The 15,419-nt window shown below is 41.6% G+C and overlaps 1 protein-coding gene across 1 annotated transcript in view; it reads right to left on the minus strand.

Annotated features, from left to right (window-relative positions):
- SUGCT (succinyl-CoA:glutarate-CoA transferase) overlaps positions 1-15,419 on the minus strand; it is a 1,092,618-nt gene that overhangs the window by 1,022,412 nt on the left and 54,787 nt on the right. The window contains exon 5 of the mRNA XM_030203879.1: positions 14,178-14,228. Within this exon, the coding sequence (XP_030059739.1) occupies positions 14,178-14,228 (51 nt within the window). The remainder of the gene's footprint in view (positions 1-14,177; positions 14,229-15,419) is intronic.

Consider the following 15,419-nt stretch of genomic DNA (forward strand, 5'->3'; position numbering starts at 1 on the left):
TCATGCATATTCATCGTGGTAATTCTAAAAAACCAACTGGTTAGGTGTGCCTCCAAGACAGGGTTAAGAAGAAATGGTATAAGGGATGCAGAGGGGACATCCATAGAGCCTGATGGTGAGATCACTTCTAGCCAGAAGAGGCATACTCTTGCTGACTTGGGGCAGAATCCATTTCACTGCTGCAAGCTAAATTTATTTATTTGGATTTTACTCACACCTTTTTCAGTAGTAGTTCAAGGTGTGTTACATTCAGGTACACTGGGTATTTCCCTGTCCAAGAAGGGCTCACAATCTAAGTTTGTACCTGAGGCAATAGAGAGTTAAGTGAATTGCCCAAGATCACAAGCAGCAGCAGCAGTATTTGAACCAGGATGTCAAGACCGGTGCTCTAACCACTAGGCCACTCCTCACATAGGCCAGATGTAACCCTTCAACCCACAGGTTTCCCACCATTAGTCTATGGCATGAAAGGAGAAAGCATGAGCCATTTCCATCACCCCAAACATAGGAATCTGACATTAAGCACCGTCTCACTACAATGTAAAATTTCTTCTTGCACTATTCAAGTATGGATATGGAGCAGAACCAGGCATGGAGCAGGAATCAGGTGCAAGCACAGTAGAGTAGAATTCTCTACAAGGCAGTAACAAGGAGCTAGGTGGCAGTGAACATAGGGTGGGGCCACCGAGAACTGATGTACCAGCAAGTGTATGTCTGCCTGACTCTTCTTATATCCATCAATGATTACATACACCTCCTCTTGGTACAATGGGCACCTCCAGGGGGGCGGGCATATCTTTGAACCACTGGAGCTTACGTTTCCTTGAACTTGGGTCACAGCTAAATGGCCTCTGCAGCTTAGCTGAAAGTTTCCAGTTTCTGGTGCACACTCCTGGAAAACCTCACATATTCTTTCGATAGAAGATCAGACTGTGACCAGACTGCCAGGCAAGCAGACACCTACCTGAACAAGTCACTAAAATCTTAATAAACATTGGTTGATCAACATCAACTTAGTAGGTGGACCCAAAGGGATTTCTTTCTATTGCTTTGTGCCCACTATGATCTTCCACCAACAGAATGACTCATCAAAATGTGAACTTCAAATGCATGTAGAGCTGGTTAATGCACTCCTTATTCCAACATGAGATACCATACATTTAAATCAGGTTTTCCAAGTTCAGGCCTGCAAAAAAAAAAAAAAAGAAAAGAAAAGGTTTTCAGAACATCCATAATGAATATGCATGGTACCTCCATTGTATGCATATCTCTAATTAGGGTATGCATATTTCATTAAGGATATCCTGAAAACCTAGCCTGTTTGCAGCCCTGAACCTGGACAAGCCTGATTTAAATAAACATTTATTTTGCTATTATGTACAAAAAATACTTTCATTTATCTTCCACGGGAACATAACATTCTGTAAGTATATAAAGTATCTTAATATTTAACATCTAGCTAACTGTTCAGACAATTTTGTCCCATAGGATAATTTGTGCTTGGAACATAATTAATCACATCATGGACACAGACTGCAACATTTCACAATGCACTGCTGTAGCCATCTATCATTGCTATCCAGTGTTCTGTTTGCTGAACGGAGTACATGAGGAATGAGAAGGATCATCACTATAAAGATTACAAACTTATATGTGCTCAGATTCCTATCCATCCTTTAAACTATGTCAAATACAGAAAATATGGCACATTTAAAGATATCACTGATACCTTCAGGTTCAATAAAATCCAATAGGATCTCCAGTTCCTCCAATGAGAGGAAATGATTTCAGTAATTAGTTAGCATGGATGTGATGATGGGACAACCTTGGCTGGCCACTAGCGGCTAAACTGCCACCAGCATCACCGTACAAAGGCAAGCACAAGTTACAACGCTGCTAACATTATGGAAGCAATTCTAGACCAGGGTGCTTTCATTTAACAGCCACAACAACCTACAGTAGAAGCCTATTCTTTAATGGAACCTAGGCAACCATGTTCTATTATAGAATACTATCGTAATCCTGCCTAAAATTTAGGTGCCTAAATTTTACACCAGCCAGAAAACTGATCTAAGTGCTGAGACACACACAACTTACAGTATCCTGTAAGTTACTCAGGTAAGTGGGAGACCCAACTATTTCTTGCTCATGCTCTACCATTTCCAAACAGACAAGTTTGTTTATTTAAAACTTGATATACCACTTTAGCTGTCAAGCAGAACAAAGCAGTCAACAAAACAAAAAATATCAAAAAGAAAGGAACTACAATACTTTTGATAGAAAAGGTAATACATGCACTCATAAGAAAACAGAAAAGAACTTTACAAATTATACCAATTAAAAATCATCCTTATCAATCTTCTCACTCTCTCTCTCCCAGGTACCAAGAGCACAATGAACCCCCTCAATCGCTAGAAAAAGCTTGTTTAAATAACCATGCTTTCAACAAAAGGATTTAATTTTTTTATATTACGTTCACCTCTTAAAAACAAAAGGTACAGAATTCCAAAGATAGGGAATGACAAAGAAAAAAGCATTATGATGAGTTGTTTCCAGTTGCAAAGCGAGGTCTTGGTAGGACCATACGATGATCATTTTTGGCCCGCAAGACCCACACTGGTGAATATGGAATTGTTAACTAAGTATTTGTAGAAAAGCACTTAGGCACTCTGCTAGCACTTACATGGGATGTGAACACATACGTGCATAAGTCCTAGTATTCTAGACATTTATATGCACAAGGGGCACGTAAACGCAGGTGCCTAAATTATAGAACTGCCCTTTGAATACCCATGAAGGCATTTTGAGATGTATTTCAGCACGGTGATACGATACTTTAAACTGAATTCATTGATACTCAAGCTTTCTTATAAGTGTTCCACACTTTTGTTTTGTAAAATGTTGCTAATGTATTCCAATGTCAATATGTGGCAGCAGCCATAATGCAAACAGAAAGTTAGGAATTATTAGGAAAGGAAAAGTGAATTAATCAAAGAATATCAGAATGCCTTTGATCACAACATGGTAAGACCACACCTTATGCTGATCAGAATTGCGCACAATAATCCCAAAAAATAATATAGGGGCTCATTTTCAACTCAGACATACAAAGTACCAAAGTAACCTATGGTACTTTGTGTGTCTAAGTGCTTGGAAAATAAGCTCTGCTGTGGAACTGGACAAGGTACAGAGCAGGGCTACCAAAGAGATTAAGGGGACGGAAGGACTCATACGAGGAAAGGTTAGAGGTTAGGGCTCTTCAGCTTGGCAAAGAGACAGCTCTTTCAGAAAGTACAAAGACTAGAGGACACTCCATGAAGGTACATAGTAGCACATTTTTAAAAAATTAAGAGAAAATATTTTGTCACTCGTATAGTTAAGCTCTGGAACTCATTGCCAAAGCAAGAGATAACAGCAGTTAATGTAACTGGATTAAAAAAAGGTTTAGACAAATTCCTGGCGCAAATGTCCATAAACTATTATTAAGGTAGACCTGGGGAAAAGCCATTATTTTTATCCTTGTGATCGGAAGGACGGAATCTTGCCACTTTTGGGGAATCTGTCGGGTACCTGTAAACTGGACTGGTCTCTGTTGGTAGCAACACACTGGGTTAAATGGACGAGGTCTTGGTCTTTCCCAGTAGGGTAACTCTTACGTTCTTATGATTTCTATTTTAAAAATTCAGGAAGTGCTATATTATACAATCAGAAATGCAGAATTTCATCTAGCTGACAGTAAGAAAACCTGAACTGGTCCTCACGTTTCTCTCTTCAACCCCACACCAGCCAGTTTTCTATCACCATAGTTTGTCGCTCTGCAGTCTCTCCCACACCATCCTTCAAACTGATGCCTTCCAGTCCAATGCAGCTTCCAATGAGCTTGAGCCACATGATGCCTGTACCCATGTTGGTCTCATGAGACTGAGACCACAAAACCAGCACAAGTGTACAGATACCACACAAATCAAATTCATAGAAAGCTGTAGAGTAGCAGAACACATCTGCTGGTCCAGAGAAATTACTGGCAAGATTGCAAACCCAGAGCAAGTCGAGAAAGGGCTACCTGGCTACAGGGGTACAGGAAAGGTAGACTTGCTAGAGGAATAGACAGGTTTGTTGGGGGGGCAGGGTAGAGAATGAGGAGCTACAGGCCTGAGGTGACAGATTATGTTGGGGGTGAGAGGCCGGTGAAGAAAAGTTGGGGATGCAGAGAATGACTGCACGAGTCGAGAGAGGATGGGGTGGGGGAACTGATTTACTTCCTTATGGCTACAGATCTGTGGATTTTAATTTGGCAATCCAAATCCAAGTGCATGGAATAAACTAGCATTTGTGGCAAGAACCACAGACATTGCTGTACTACTGCCAGTATTAGCGACTACAAGCAGCAAATAGTGCCTGCGGCTCAGAGCTCTGCAGACTGTCAACATCTAATCTCGAACTAAAAGCCCTAGTTACAATGCATTATCATAACAATCTTGGAAGAATACTGCGCCAAAACTTTAAAATATTGCATCTTGGAAAAATAATATAGTTATCTGACAAGCAGTTTTAATTCATTATTATTGAAAGCAACAAATATATTCCATATTGAGAAACACTCTGTGATATTTTAAAAATATAGCTTCATTTTTTGTGCAGAATTCCCCCAGGATCAAACACTACGGAGGGTCTGTTGTCTATTAGTGCATGCTATCATTTAGTAATTACTGTGTGCCAAACCTATGTTATTCCTAAAGGTGAGGTGTTAGAATATACACACTAGTGCCCAACAGCAAGCATTCCTATTTAGTAAACAAGCTTCTATACTCTCTATTCTGAAATACCTCTATTGAAAATAGTTCTGCTTAAACGGGAGGTGTCACAAAATCGTGGTTTTACTCATGGTTCTACTAAAGAATAGAAGCTTACTGATAGAAAGCATATAGTAACATGGGGGTATTTTCAAAGCACTTAGGCTTACAAAGTTCCATAGGTTACTATCAGGTGAATTTTCGAAAGAGAAGGGCGCCTATCTTCCGACACAAATCGGGAGATGGGCGTCCTTCTCACAAGGTCGCCCAAATCGGCATCATCGAAATCCAATTTTGGGCGCCCTCAACTGCTTTCCATCGCGGGGACAACCAAAGTTCACAGGGGTGTCTGCAGTGTAGCGAAGGCAGGACTGGGGCATGCTTAGGAGATGGGCGTCCTCGGCCGATAATGGAAAAAAGAAGGGCATCCCTGACAAACACTTGGATGACTTTACTTGGTCCATTTTTTTTCACGACTAAGCATCAAAAAGGTGCCCGAACTGACCAGATGACCACCGGAGGGAATTAGGGATCACCTCCCCTTACTCCCCCAGTGGTCACTAACCCCCTCCCACCCTCAAAAAAAATCTTTAAAATTACTTTTTTGCCAGCCTCAAATGCCATACTTAGGTCCATCGCAGCAGTATGCAGGTACCTGGAGCAGTTGTAGTGGATGCAGTGTACTTCAGGCAGGCGGACCCAGGCCCATCCCCCCCACCTGTTACACTTGTGGTGGTAAATGTGAGCCCTCCAAAACCCACTGTACCCACATGTAGGTGCCCCCCTTCATCCCTAAGGGCTATGGTAGTGGTGTACAGTTGTGGGTTTTGGGTTTCAGGGGGGGGAGGGGTTGGGGAGCTCAGTACCCAAGGTAAGGGAGCTATGCACCTGGGACCTTTTTCTGAAGTCCACTGCAGTGCCCCCTAGGGTGCCTGGTTGGTGTCCTGGCATGTCAGTGGGACCAGTGCACTACGAATGCTGGCTCCTCCCACGACCAAATGGCTTGGATTTGGTCATTTTTGAGATGGGCATCCTCAGTTTCCATTATAGCCGAAAACCAGGGACGACCATCTCAAAAACGACCTAAGGATGACCATCTCTAAGGTCGACCTAAATTTCATGATTTGGGCATCCCCGACTGTATTATCAAAACGAAAGACGGATGTCCATCTTGTTTCAATAATACGGGTTGCCCCGCTCCTTTACGGGGCCATCCTGCGAGGACGCCCTCATTAAAACTTGGGCGCCCAGTTCGATTATGCCCCTCTATGGAACTTTGTAAGTCTAAGTGCTTTGAAAATGAGCCCCACTGTAACACAGTAAATGATGGCAGATAAAGACCTGTACGGTCCATCCAATCTGCCCAAAAAGATAAACTCATCGTATGCATACCTGACCTTGATTTGTCCTTGCCATTTTCAGGGCACAGACCGTAGAAGGCTGCCCAGTTCTAGTTTTGCTTCCCAATTACCAGTGTTGCCACCCAATCTTTGCTAAGCTACTGTGGATCCATTCCTTCTAAACAGGATTCCATTGTGTTCATCCAACGCAGTTTGGAATTCCGTTACCATTTTCATCTCCATCACCTCCCATGGGAGGGCATTCCAAGAATCTACCACCCTTTCCATGAAAAAATACTTCCTGACATTTTTCCTGAGTCTGCCCCTCTTCAACCTCAAATCATGTCCTCTTGTTCTACCACCTTCCCGAATCTGGAAAAGGTTTGTTTGAAGATTAATACCTTTCACATATTTGAACGTCTGTATCATATCACCCCTGTTTCGACCTTCCTTCAGGATATACATGTTCAGGTCAGTAAGTCTCTCCCAGTATGTCTTGCAATGCAAATCCCATACCATTTTTGTACCTTTTCTTTGCAACGCTTCAAGTCTTTTTACATCCTTTGCAAGATACGGCCTCCAAAACCGAACACAATACTCCAAGAGGGCCTCACTAACGACTTGTAGAGGAGCATCAACACCTCCTTTCTTCTGGAGGTATACCCCTCTCTATGCAGCCTAGCATCCTTATGGCCATGGCCACCACCTTGTCGCATTGTTTCTTCACCTTCAGATCCTCGGACACCATCACCCCAAGGTCCCTTTCCTGAGTCACGCTTACTAATCTCTCCCCTCCTATCCAGTATCTCTCTTTTAGATTTCTGCACCCCAAGTGCATCACTCTGCACTTCTTGGCATTAAACTTTAACTGGGAACAGCAGAGGGAGCAACATTATGCAACATCAACAGCAGAGGGACTACTACTACTTATCATTTCTATAGCACTATTAGACATATGCAGTGTTGTACACTGGACATGAAGAGACAGTCCCTGCTCGACAGAGCTTACAATCTAATTAGGACAGACACACAGGACAAATAAGGGATAGGGGAATTACTAAGGTGGGAATGATAAAACATGGGTACTGAACAAGTGAGTAAGGGTTAGTAGTTAAAAGCAGCATCAAAAAGGTGGGCTTTAACCTAGATTTGAAGACAGCCAGAGATGGAGCTTGACATACTGGCTCAGGAAGTCTATTCCAGGCATATGGTGCAGCAAGATAAAAGGAACAGAGTCTGTTTAGCAGTGGGAGCGACATTATGCAACATTAATTACTCTAATTCACTATTTATGAACTTAACTTGGAAACCAACATTTCGTTTTTGGAATAACTACATACTGGCGACATCATTCCCTCAAAAGATGTCAATAGAGTACTGAATAAGGAATGGCATGTTATAATAATTGACACATTTATATTTAGCATTACTAATTATAATTATATAATTATAATTAGCATGAAGACTTATACGGTCTGTGCCAGAGCCGGTAGTGGGAAGCGAGACTGGTGGTTGGGAGGCGGGGATAGTGCTGGGCAGACTTGTACGGTCTGTGCCAGAGCCGGTGGTTGGGAGGCGAGGATAGAGCTGGGCAGACTTATACGGTCTGTGCCAGAACCAGTGATTGGGAGGCGGGGCTGGTGGTTGGGAGGCGGGGATACGGTCTGTGCACTGAAGAGCACAGGTACAAATCAAAGTAGGGTATATACAAAAAGTAGCACATATGAGTTATCTTGTTGGGCAGACTGGATGGACCGTGCAGGTCTTTTTCTGCCATCATATACTATGTTACTATTACTAATTATCAACACTGAATCTAGGATTCATTTAAGAACAATGGACTTTAAATCATTGAACACATTTTCTATGTTGAATGGTCGGTACAGAGGGAATTGGTGCAATGATGTCTGACAGTTAAGTGCCTGACCTGGTATCCATTTTATGTGGTGTTTTGCACTATTTTCACTCTGAGTACGATAAAAACATACTTTGATATTATTGTAGAATATAATTATTATTACACTGGTATATAATCAGAAATTTTTGGAATATTTATAAGATATCAGAGAATAGATTTTGAACCCAAATAAGATATACTGAATTAAATTTTAACTGACAGACCCTTGACCATTCTTCTAATGCTTGGATATCCCTCCTCATGGTTTCTACTCCCTTGAGGATATCCACTCTATTGGCTATCTTTGTGTCATCCGCAAAAAGACAAACCTTTTCTTCTAATCCTTCAGCAATATCTCTCACAAATATATTAAACAGTATTGGCCCCAGCACCAAGCCCTGAGGCACACCACTACTTGCCTTCATTTCCTCTGAGTGAATTCCGTTTACCACCACACTCTGTCACCTGTCAGTCAAGCAGTTTCCTATCCAGTTCATCAATTTGGGTCCTAAGTTCAGCCCTCAAGTTCAGCCCTCTCAGCTTATTCACGAGTCTTATATGAGGGACTATATCAAAGGCTTTGCTGAAATCCAAGTAGATTACATCTAGCGCACGACCTTCATCCACTTCTGTGGTCACCCAGTCAAGTCAATGAAATTTGTTCGGCAGGATTTTCCTTTGGTAAACCTTGTGGACCTACCTCCCAGAAACACCTCAAAATCATCCTGCAAATTTCTTGACCTGCACTTCCCCAACTGCAAAGGACTAAAATACAAGACGACGCATGATACCACCTTCTCCTACATGAGCACAAAGTTATGGAACGCACTACCTAGAGACCTGAAAACAATCAATGAAACAACTATCTTTCGCAAATCTCTCAAGACATATTTCTTCAACAAAGCCTACAATGAAAACCCAGAACTGTACTAATCCACCTCTGAAAACCCATCGTCTAATATACCTATTAAATTCCTTCCTTCTTCCCCTAATTAATCTCTGCACAACAATAATTGTACCTGACATCCAGGATTAACTGTGTGCAAAAAAACTATGTAAGCCACTTTGAGCCTGCAAATAAGTGGGATAAGGTGGGATACAAATGCAATAAATAATAATAATAATGTTGCCTCGGATCCTGTAACCCATTGGCTTCAACAAAATTAACTATCCTTTCTTTCAGCAGCGATTCTATTATTTTTCCTACCACCGACGTGAGACTTACCGGCCTGTAGTTTCCCACTTCTTCCCTGTTTCCGCTTTTGTGAAGAGGGACCACATCCACTCATCTCCAATCTCATGGAAGCTCTCCTATCTCTAAAGATCTATTAAATAAATCTTTAAGAGGTCCCGCAAGTACTTCTATGAGCTCCTTCAGTATCCTGGGATGTATACCATCCGGGCCCATAGTTTTGTCCACCTTCAGATTCTCAAGCTGTTTATAAACACTTTCTTCCATGAACAGTGTAATATCCACTCTATTGGCAGCCGACTACGGTCCTTCTACAGGATTTTCTTCCGTGAACACAGAAGAGAAATAATTGTTTAGCACATTCACTTTATCTTCATCACTCTCCACATAGCCATTCTCAGTATCTTTCAGTCTTGTAATTCCATTCTAATCTTTTCTCCTTTCCCCAATATATCCAAAAAAAAGTCATCACCTCTCTCAACATCTTTAACCATTTTTTCTTCTGCCCATGCTTTCGATAGCCGTATTTCCCTCTTTGCTCAAATTAAATCCAATAATCTTTTCTGTGATCATCCCCTTGCGTTCTTCTGTATTTCTTGTACAAAGCCTCTTTTGCCCTTATTTTTTCAGACACTTGTATAGAGAACCATACGGGCTTCCTGTTTCTCTTGTTTTTATTTACTTTACTTGCATAAAGATCAGTTGCCATATTTATAGCAGCTTTCAGCTATCTATACATATCCAAAACTATCTAGCTTCTTTTGTGCCACACTGAACATAAGAACATAAACGTTGCCGTATTGGGACAGACCGAAGGTCCATCAAGCCCAGCATCCTGTTTCCCCAACAGACAGAAATCCAGGTTACTAGTACCTGGCAAGATCTCAAAACAGTACAATATATATTATGCTGCAGACGTGGTCCCCAAGTCCATTTTAATAATGGCTTATGGAATTTTCTTTAGGAAGTTATCCAAACCTTTTTTAAACTCCACTAAGTTAACTGCTTTTACCATATTCTCTGGCAACTCATTCCAGAGTTTAATTACAAGTTGAGTGAAAAAATATTTTCTCCGATTTGTTTTAAATTTATTACTTTGTACCTTCATTGCATGCCCCCTTGTTCTAGTATTTTTGGAAAGAGTAATCAAGTGATTTACATCTACCTGTTCCACTCCACTCACTATTTTATAGACCTCTATCATATCTGGACCACACAAACACCCCAAACTGTATCAATATCAATCTGTACAACCATACATTCCGCAGACAAAGAAGTCTTTGCACAGAACATTGCCTCTGCCCCACCAAGTCTACACTTCTTGGAATCACTGTGGATTGAAATTCCATGTGTAAAGGGGAAAAGGATAGTGATAGGAGTGTACTACCGTCCGCCTGGCCAGGATGAACAGATGGCTGCAGAAATGTTAAAGGAAATTAGGGACGCAAACAAACTGGGCAACACAATAGTAATGGGTGATTTCAATTACCCCGATATTGACTGGGTAAATGTAACATCGGGGCACACTAGGGAGGTAAAATTCCTTGATGAAATCAAGGACAGCTTTATGGAGCAACTGATACAGGAGCCGATGAGAGAAGGAAAAATTCTAGACCTAGTCCTTGGTGGAGCACATGATCTGGTGTGGGAAGTCATGGTGCTGGGGCCGCTTGATAACAGTGATAATAATATGATCGGATTTGATATTAGCTCTGAAGTAAGTATACATAGGAAATCAAATAAATTAGTGTTTAACTTTAAAAAAGGAGAAGAACGGTGAAAAAAAACTTAGAAGAGCGACTGCGAGGGTCAAAAGCTTTACATCAGGCGTGGATGCTGTTCAAAAACACCATCCTGGAAGCCCAAGCCAAATATATTCCGCGTATTAAAAAAGAAGGACGGAAGACCAAATGACAACTGGTGTGGTTAAAAAGTGAGGTGAAGGAAGCTATTAGAGCTAAATGAAAATCCTTCAGAAAATGGAAGAAGGAACCGACTGAAAATAATAAGAAACGGCATAAGGAATGTCAAGTCAAAGCAAAGCGCTGATAAGGAAAACTAAGAGGGACTTCAAAAAAAAAGATTGTGTTGGAGGCAAAAACACATAGTAAAAATTGTTTTAGGTATATTAAAAAGCAGGAAGCCGGCAAAAGAATCGGTTGGACCGCTAGATGACCAAGGAATAAAAGGGGTGATCAGGGAAGACAAATCCTTAGCGGAGAGATTACATTAATTCTTTGCTTCGGTCTTCACCGAGGAAGATTTGGGTGGGATACTGGTGCCGGAAATGGTATTCGAAGCCGACAAGTCGGAGAAACTTAATGAATTCTCTGTAAACCTGGAGGATGTAATTGGGCAGTTCTACAAACTGAAGAGTAGCAAATCTCCTGGACCGGATGGTATTCATCCCAGAGTACTGATAGAACTTAAAAATGAGCTTGCAGAGCTATTGTTCGTAATATGTAATTTATCCTTAAAATCAAGCGTGGTACCGGAAGATTGGAGGGTGACCAATGTAACGCCAATTTTTAAAAAAAGGTTCCAGAGGAGATCCGGGAAATTACAGACCAGTAAGTCTGACTTCAGTGCCGGGCAAAATGGTAGAGACTATTATAAAGAACAAAATTACAGAGCATATTCAAAAGCATGGATTAATGAGACAAAGTCAACATGGATTTAGTAAAGGGAAATCTTGCCTCACCAATCTACTACATTTATTTGAAGGGGTGAACAAACGTGGATAAAGGGGAGCCGGTTGATATTGTGTATCTGGATTTTCAGAAGGCGTTTGACAAAGTATCTCTTGAAAGACTCCAGAGGAAATTGGAGTGTCATGGTATAGGAGGTAGTGTTCTATTGTGGATTAAAAACTGGTTAAAAGAAAAAAAAGATAGAAAACAGAGAGTAGGGTTAAATGGTCAGTATTCTCAATGGAGAAGGGTAGTTAGTGGGCTTCCCCAGGGTTCTGTGCTGGGATCGCTGCTTTTTAACATATTTATAAAGGACCTAGACATGGGAGTAACTAGTGAGGTAATTAAATTTGCTGATGACATAAAGTTATTCAAAGTCGTTAAATCGCAGGAGGATTGTGAAAAATTACAAGAGGACCTTACAAGACTGGGAGACTGGGCGTCTAAATGGCAGATGACGTTTAATGTAAGTGCAAAGTGATGAATGTAGGAAAGAGGAACCCGAATTATAGCTACGTAATGCAAGGTTCCACGTTAGGAGTCACGGACCAAGAAAGGGATCTAGGTGTCATCGTTGATGATACGTTGAAACCTTCTGCTCAGTGTGCTGCTGTGGCTAAGAAAGCAAATACAATGTTGGGTATTATTAGGAAAGGAATGGAAAACAAAGATGAGGATGTTGTAATGCCTTTGTATCGCTCCATGGTGCGACCGCACCTTGAATATTGTGTTCAGTTATTGTTGCCGCATCTCAAAAAAGATATAGTGGAATTAGAAAAGGTGCAGAGAAGGGCAATGAAAATGATAAAGGGGATGGGATGACTTCCCTATGAGGAAAGGCTAAAGCTGCTAGGACTCTTCAGCTTGGAGAAAAGGCGGCTGAGGGGAGATATGATAGCGGTCTATAAAATAATGAGTGGAGTAGAACTGATAGATGTGAAGCATCTGTTTACGCTTTCCAAAAATACTAGGACTAGAGGGCATGCAATGAAGCTACAATGTAGTAAATTTTAAACGAATCAGAGAAAAGCTTTCTTCACTCAACGTGTAATTAAACTCTGGAATTCGTTGCCGGAGAATGTGGTAAAGGCGGTTAGCTTAATGGAGTTTTTAAAAGGTTTGGACGGCTTCCTAAAGGAAAAGTCCATAGACCATTATTAAATGGACTTGGGGAAAATCCACTATTTCTGGGATAAGCAGTATAAAATGTTTTGTACTTTTTTGGGATCTTGCCAGGTATTTGTGACCTGGATTGGCCACTGTTGGAAACAGGATGCTGGGCTTGATGGACTTTTGGTCTTTCCCAGTATGGCAATACTTATCTACTTATGTACACAGACCATACAATTTTGTGCCATGCTGGAACCATACTTCTGCTATCTACAGTTCAAGGAACACTTCCATACCAACTAGAACACCCAACTGCCACCCTCTCTGCAATATATGAAAGATGATACTGATATAATCTCCAACTATTAAAAACCACAAAAAGAAAAATTCCGCATGGACACCCCATAGATCTTAACATTGGGCTTCATTCTTAAATGGAATGCTTGCCTTTTGACAGTGTACCCAATCTGACATTGTAAAAACCAGATAAATCAGTGTAGAGAAAAATGATGAGCAATGTCTTGAACTGGGAGAAAAAGATCTCGGAGAAAGTCTTGAATTCAGCACACAGCTGTAAAATGGCTTAAGTGTCAACGATGAGTCAGAAAAACCACAAAAATATTATAGCAAAACAAAGAAGTGTAAGTAACATTCTGTCTAGACTCTCAGTTTGAGTCTCGGTCATTTCCTATAACAAATATTGTAAATCTGCCTCCTTCCCATGCCAGTCCTCACTTCAAGTTTAAAAACTAGAACGCATCTAATATCCTGGCTCCATATCACGTTTGGTAGAATTAATGTAGCTATTCAAACACTGGGAGAGGGAGGGAGGCAAACCACAACATAGACATAGATAGTGCAATCTAATAAGCTTCACTTTGTATTGAAGAGGCCAAGAAGGATATGTGCACAGAAGAGTCAGAGGATTGAGAACTGAAAAAAACCACCAATACCACTGAAACTCTAATTTTTGTAGTGACTTCTGCTGCTAGCAGACCCACTGTAACTCACCTTCAGCTCAGGTTTTGAAAGATGAGTAATTAAAGCCTAATTCCCTATACATTAAAAAACAAATTTCACAATACTTTTCAATGAGCATGCAGGAAAAAAAACAGTTTAAAAGGTTAGAAACTTGATTTTCAATGTTTCACCTACCTCTTTGATAATTCTTGGTGCCTTTGGATCCTTTATATTAACAGCTATGCTCTGTAAGGGAAAATGACAATGGTTGGTTTCTTTTATAAACTTAAGAAAACTGGTGGAAAGAAAAATAACATTTTAGGAAAATATCACATGTATCTGACACTATAAAGCTTCATTCACAACTACCCCTGGAGTTTGCCTCCTATATATATCCTCCCTCAGCTTCAGTCCAGGACACCTCCCGGAATTCTCCTCATGAGCCTTAAATCTGGTCTCTAGGCATCACCATAGCCCAACTGTGATTTCCTACCTTCCTCAGGCCTGTAAGCACTGTTCCTGTAGCATCCTCAGACCTGTGCAACCCAAGAAGCAAAGCCCAATTTCCTCCAGATGGCAGTATTCAACATTGCCTCCAAGCTGGCCCTTGCACATAATTTTTCATGGATTACATCACAGTTTTGGAAATTCCCTCAAAGTGGGTTTCACATGACGTGGAGGGTCATAATCAAACGGAAACGCCTATCTCCATGGGTGTTTATCTCCGAGAACGGGTCCGTGAAGGGGCGGGCCGAACCGTATTTTCGAAAAAAATGGACGTTTTTGAGCTGGGCGTTTGTTTGTTTTTTTAGCGATAATGGAAACTAAAAACGCCCAGCTCAAAAACGTCCTAATCCGAGCCATTTGGTCATGGGAGGGGCCACGATTCGTAGTACACTCACCCCCCTGATATGCCAGGACACCAATTGGGCACCCTACGTCAGTGCGGTGGACTTCAGAAAAAGCTCCCACATGCAGAGCTCCCTTATCAAGGGTGCTGAACACCCAACCCTCCTCCCCCAAAACCCACAAATGTACAACACTACCATAGCTCTTAGGGGTGAAGGGGGCACCTACATGTGGGTACAGTGGGTTTTGGAGGCCTCCCATTTACCAGCACAAGTGTTACAGGTGGGGGGGATGGGCCTGGGGCCACCTGGCTGAAGTGCACTGCGGTACCCACTAAAAGTGCTCCAGGGACCTGCATACACGCAGGCCTCTAGGACTGGTTGCTGCTATATAACCTTGGCACACCAGTTGACACCTGAAGACTAATCTCTACGAAAACGTCCTTTATTGGAATAACCGCCTTTACTCACAGTTAACTGCAGATCAGAGGTCGTGCCCCACTGGCAACGAGTCTCCCTGGTACTGAGATGAGCAGTAGGTCAGAATTGGCAGAATGCTGTACAATGCCCTCATTCAGCCACATTCAAG

Source organism: Microcaecilia unicolor, chromosome 1 (assembly GCF_901765095.1).
Source record: "Microcaecilia unicolor chromosome 1, aMicUni1.1, whole genome shotgun sequence".
In the NCBI taxonomy this organism is placed as follows: Eukaryota; Metazoa; Chordata; class Amphibia; order Gymnophiona; family Siphonopidae; genus Microcaecilia; species Microcaecilia unicolor.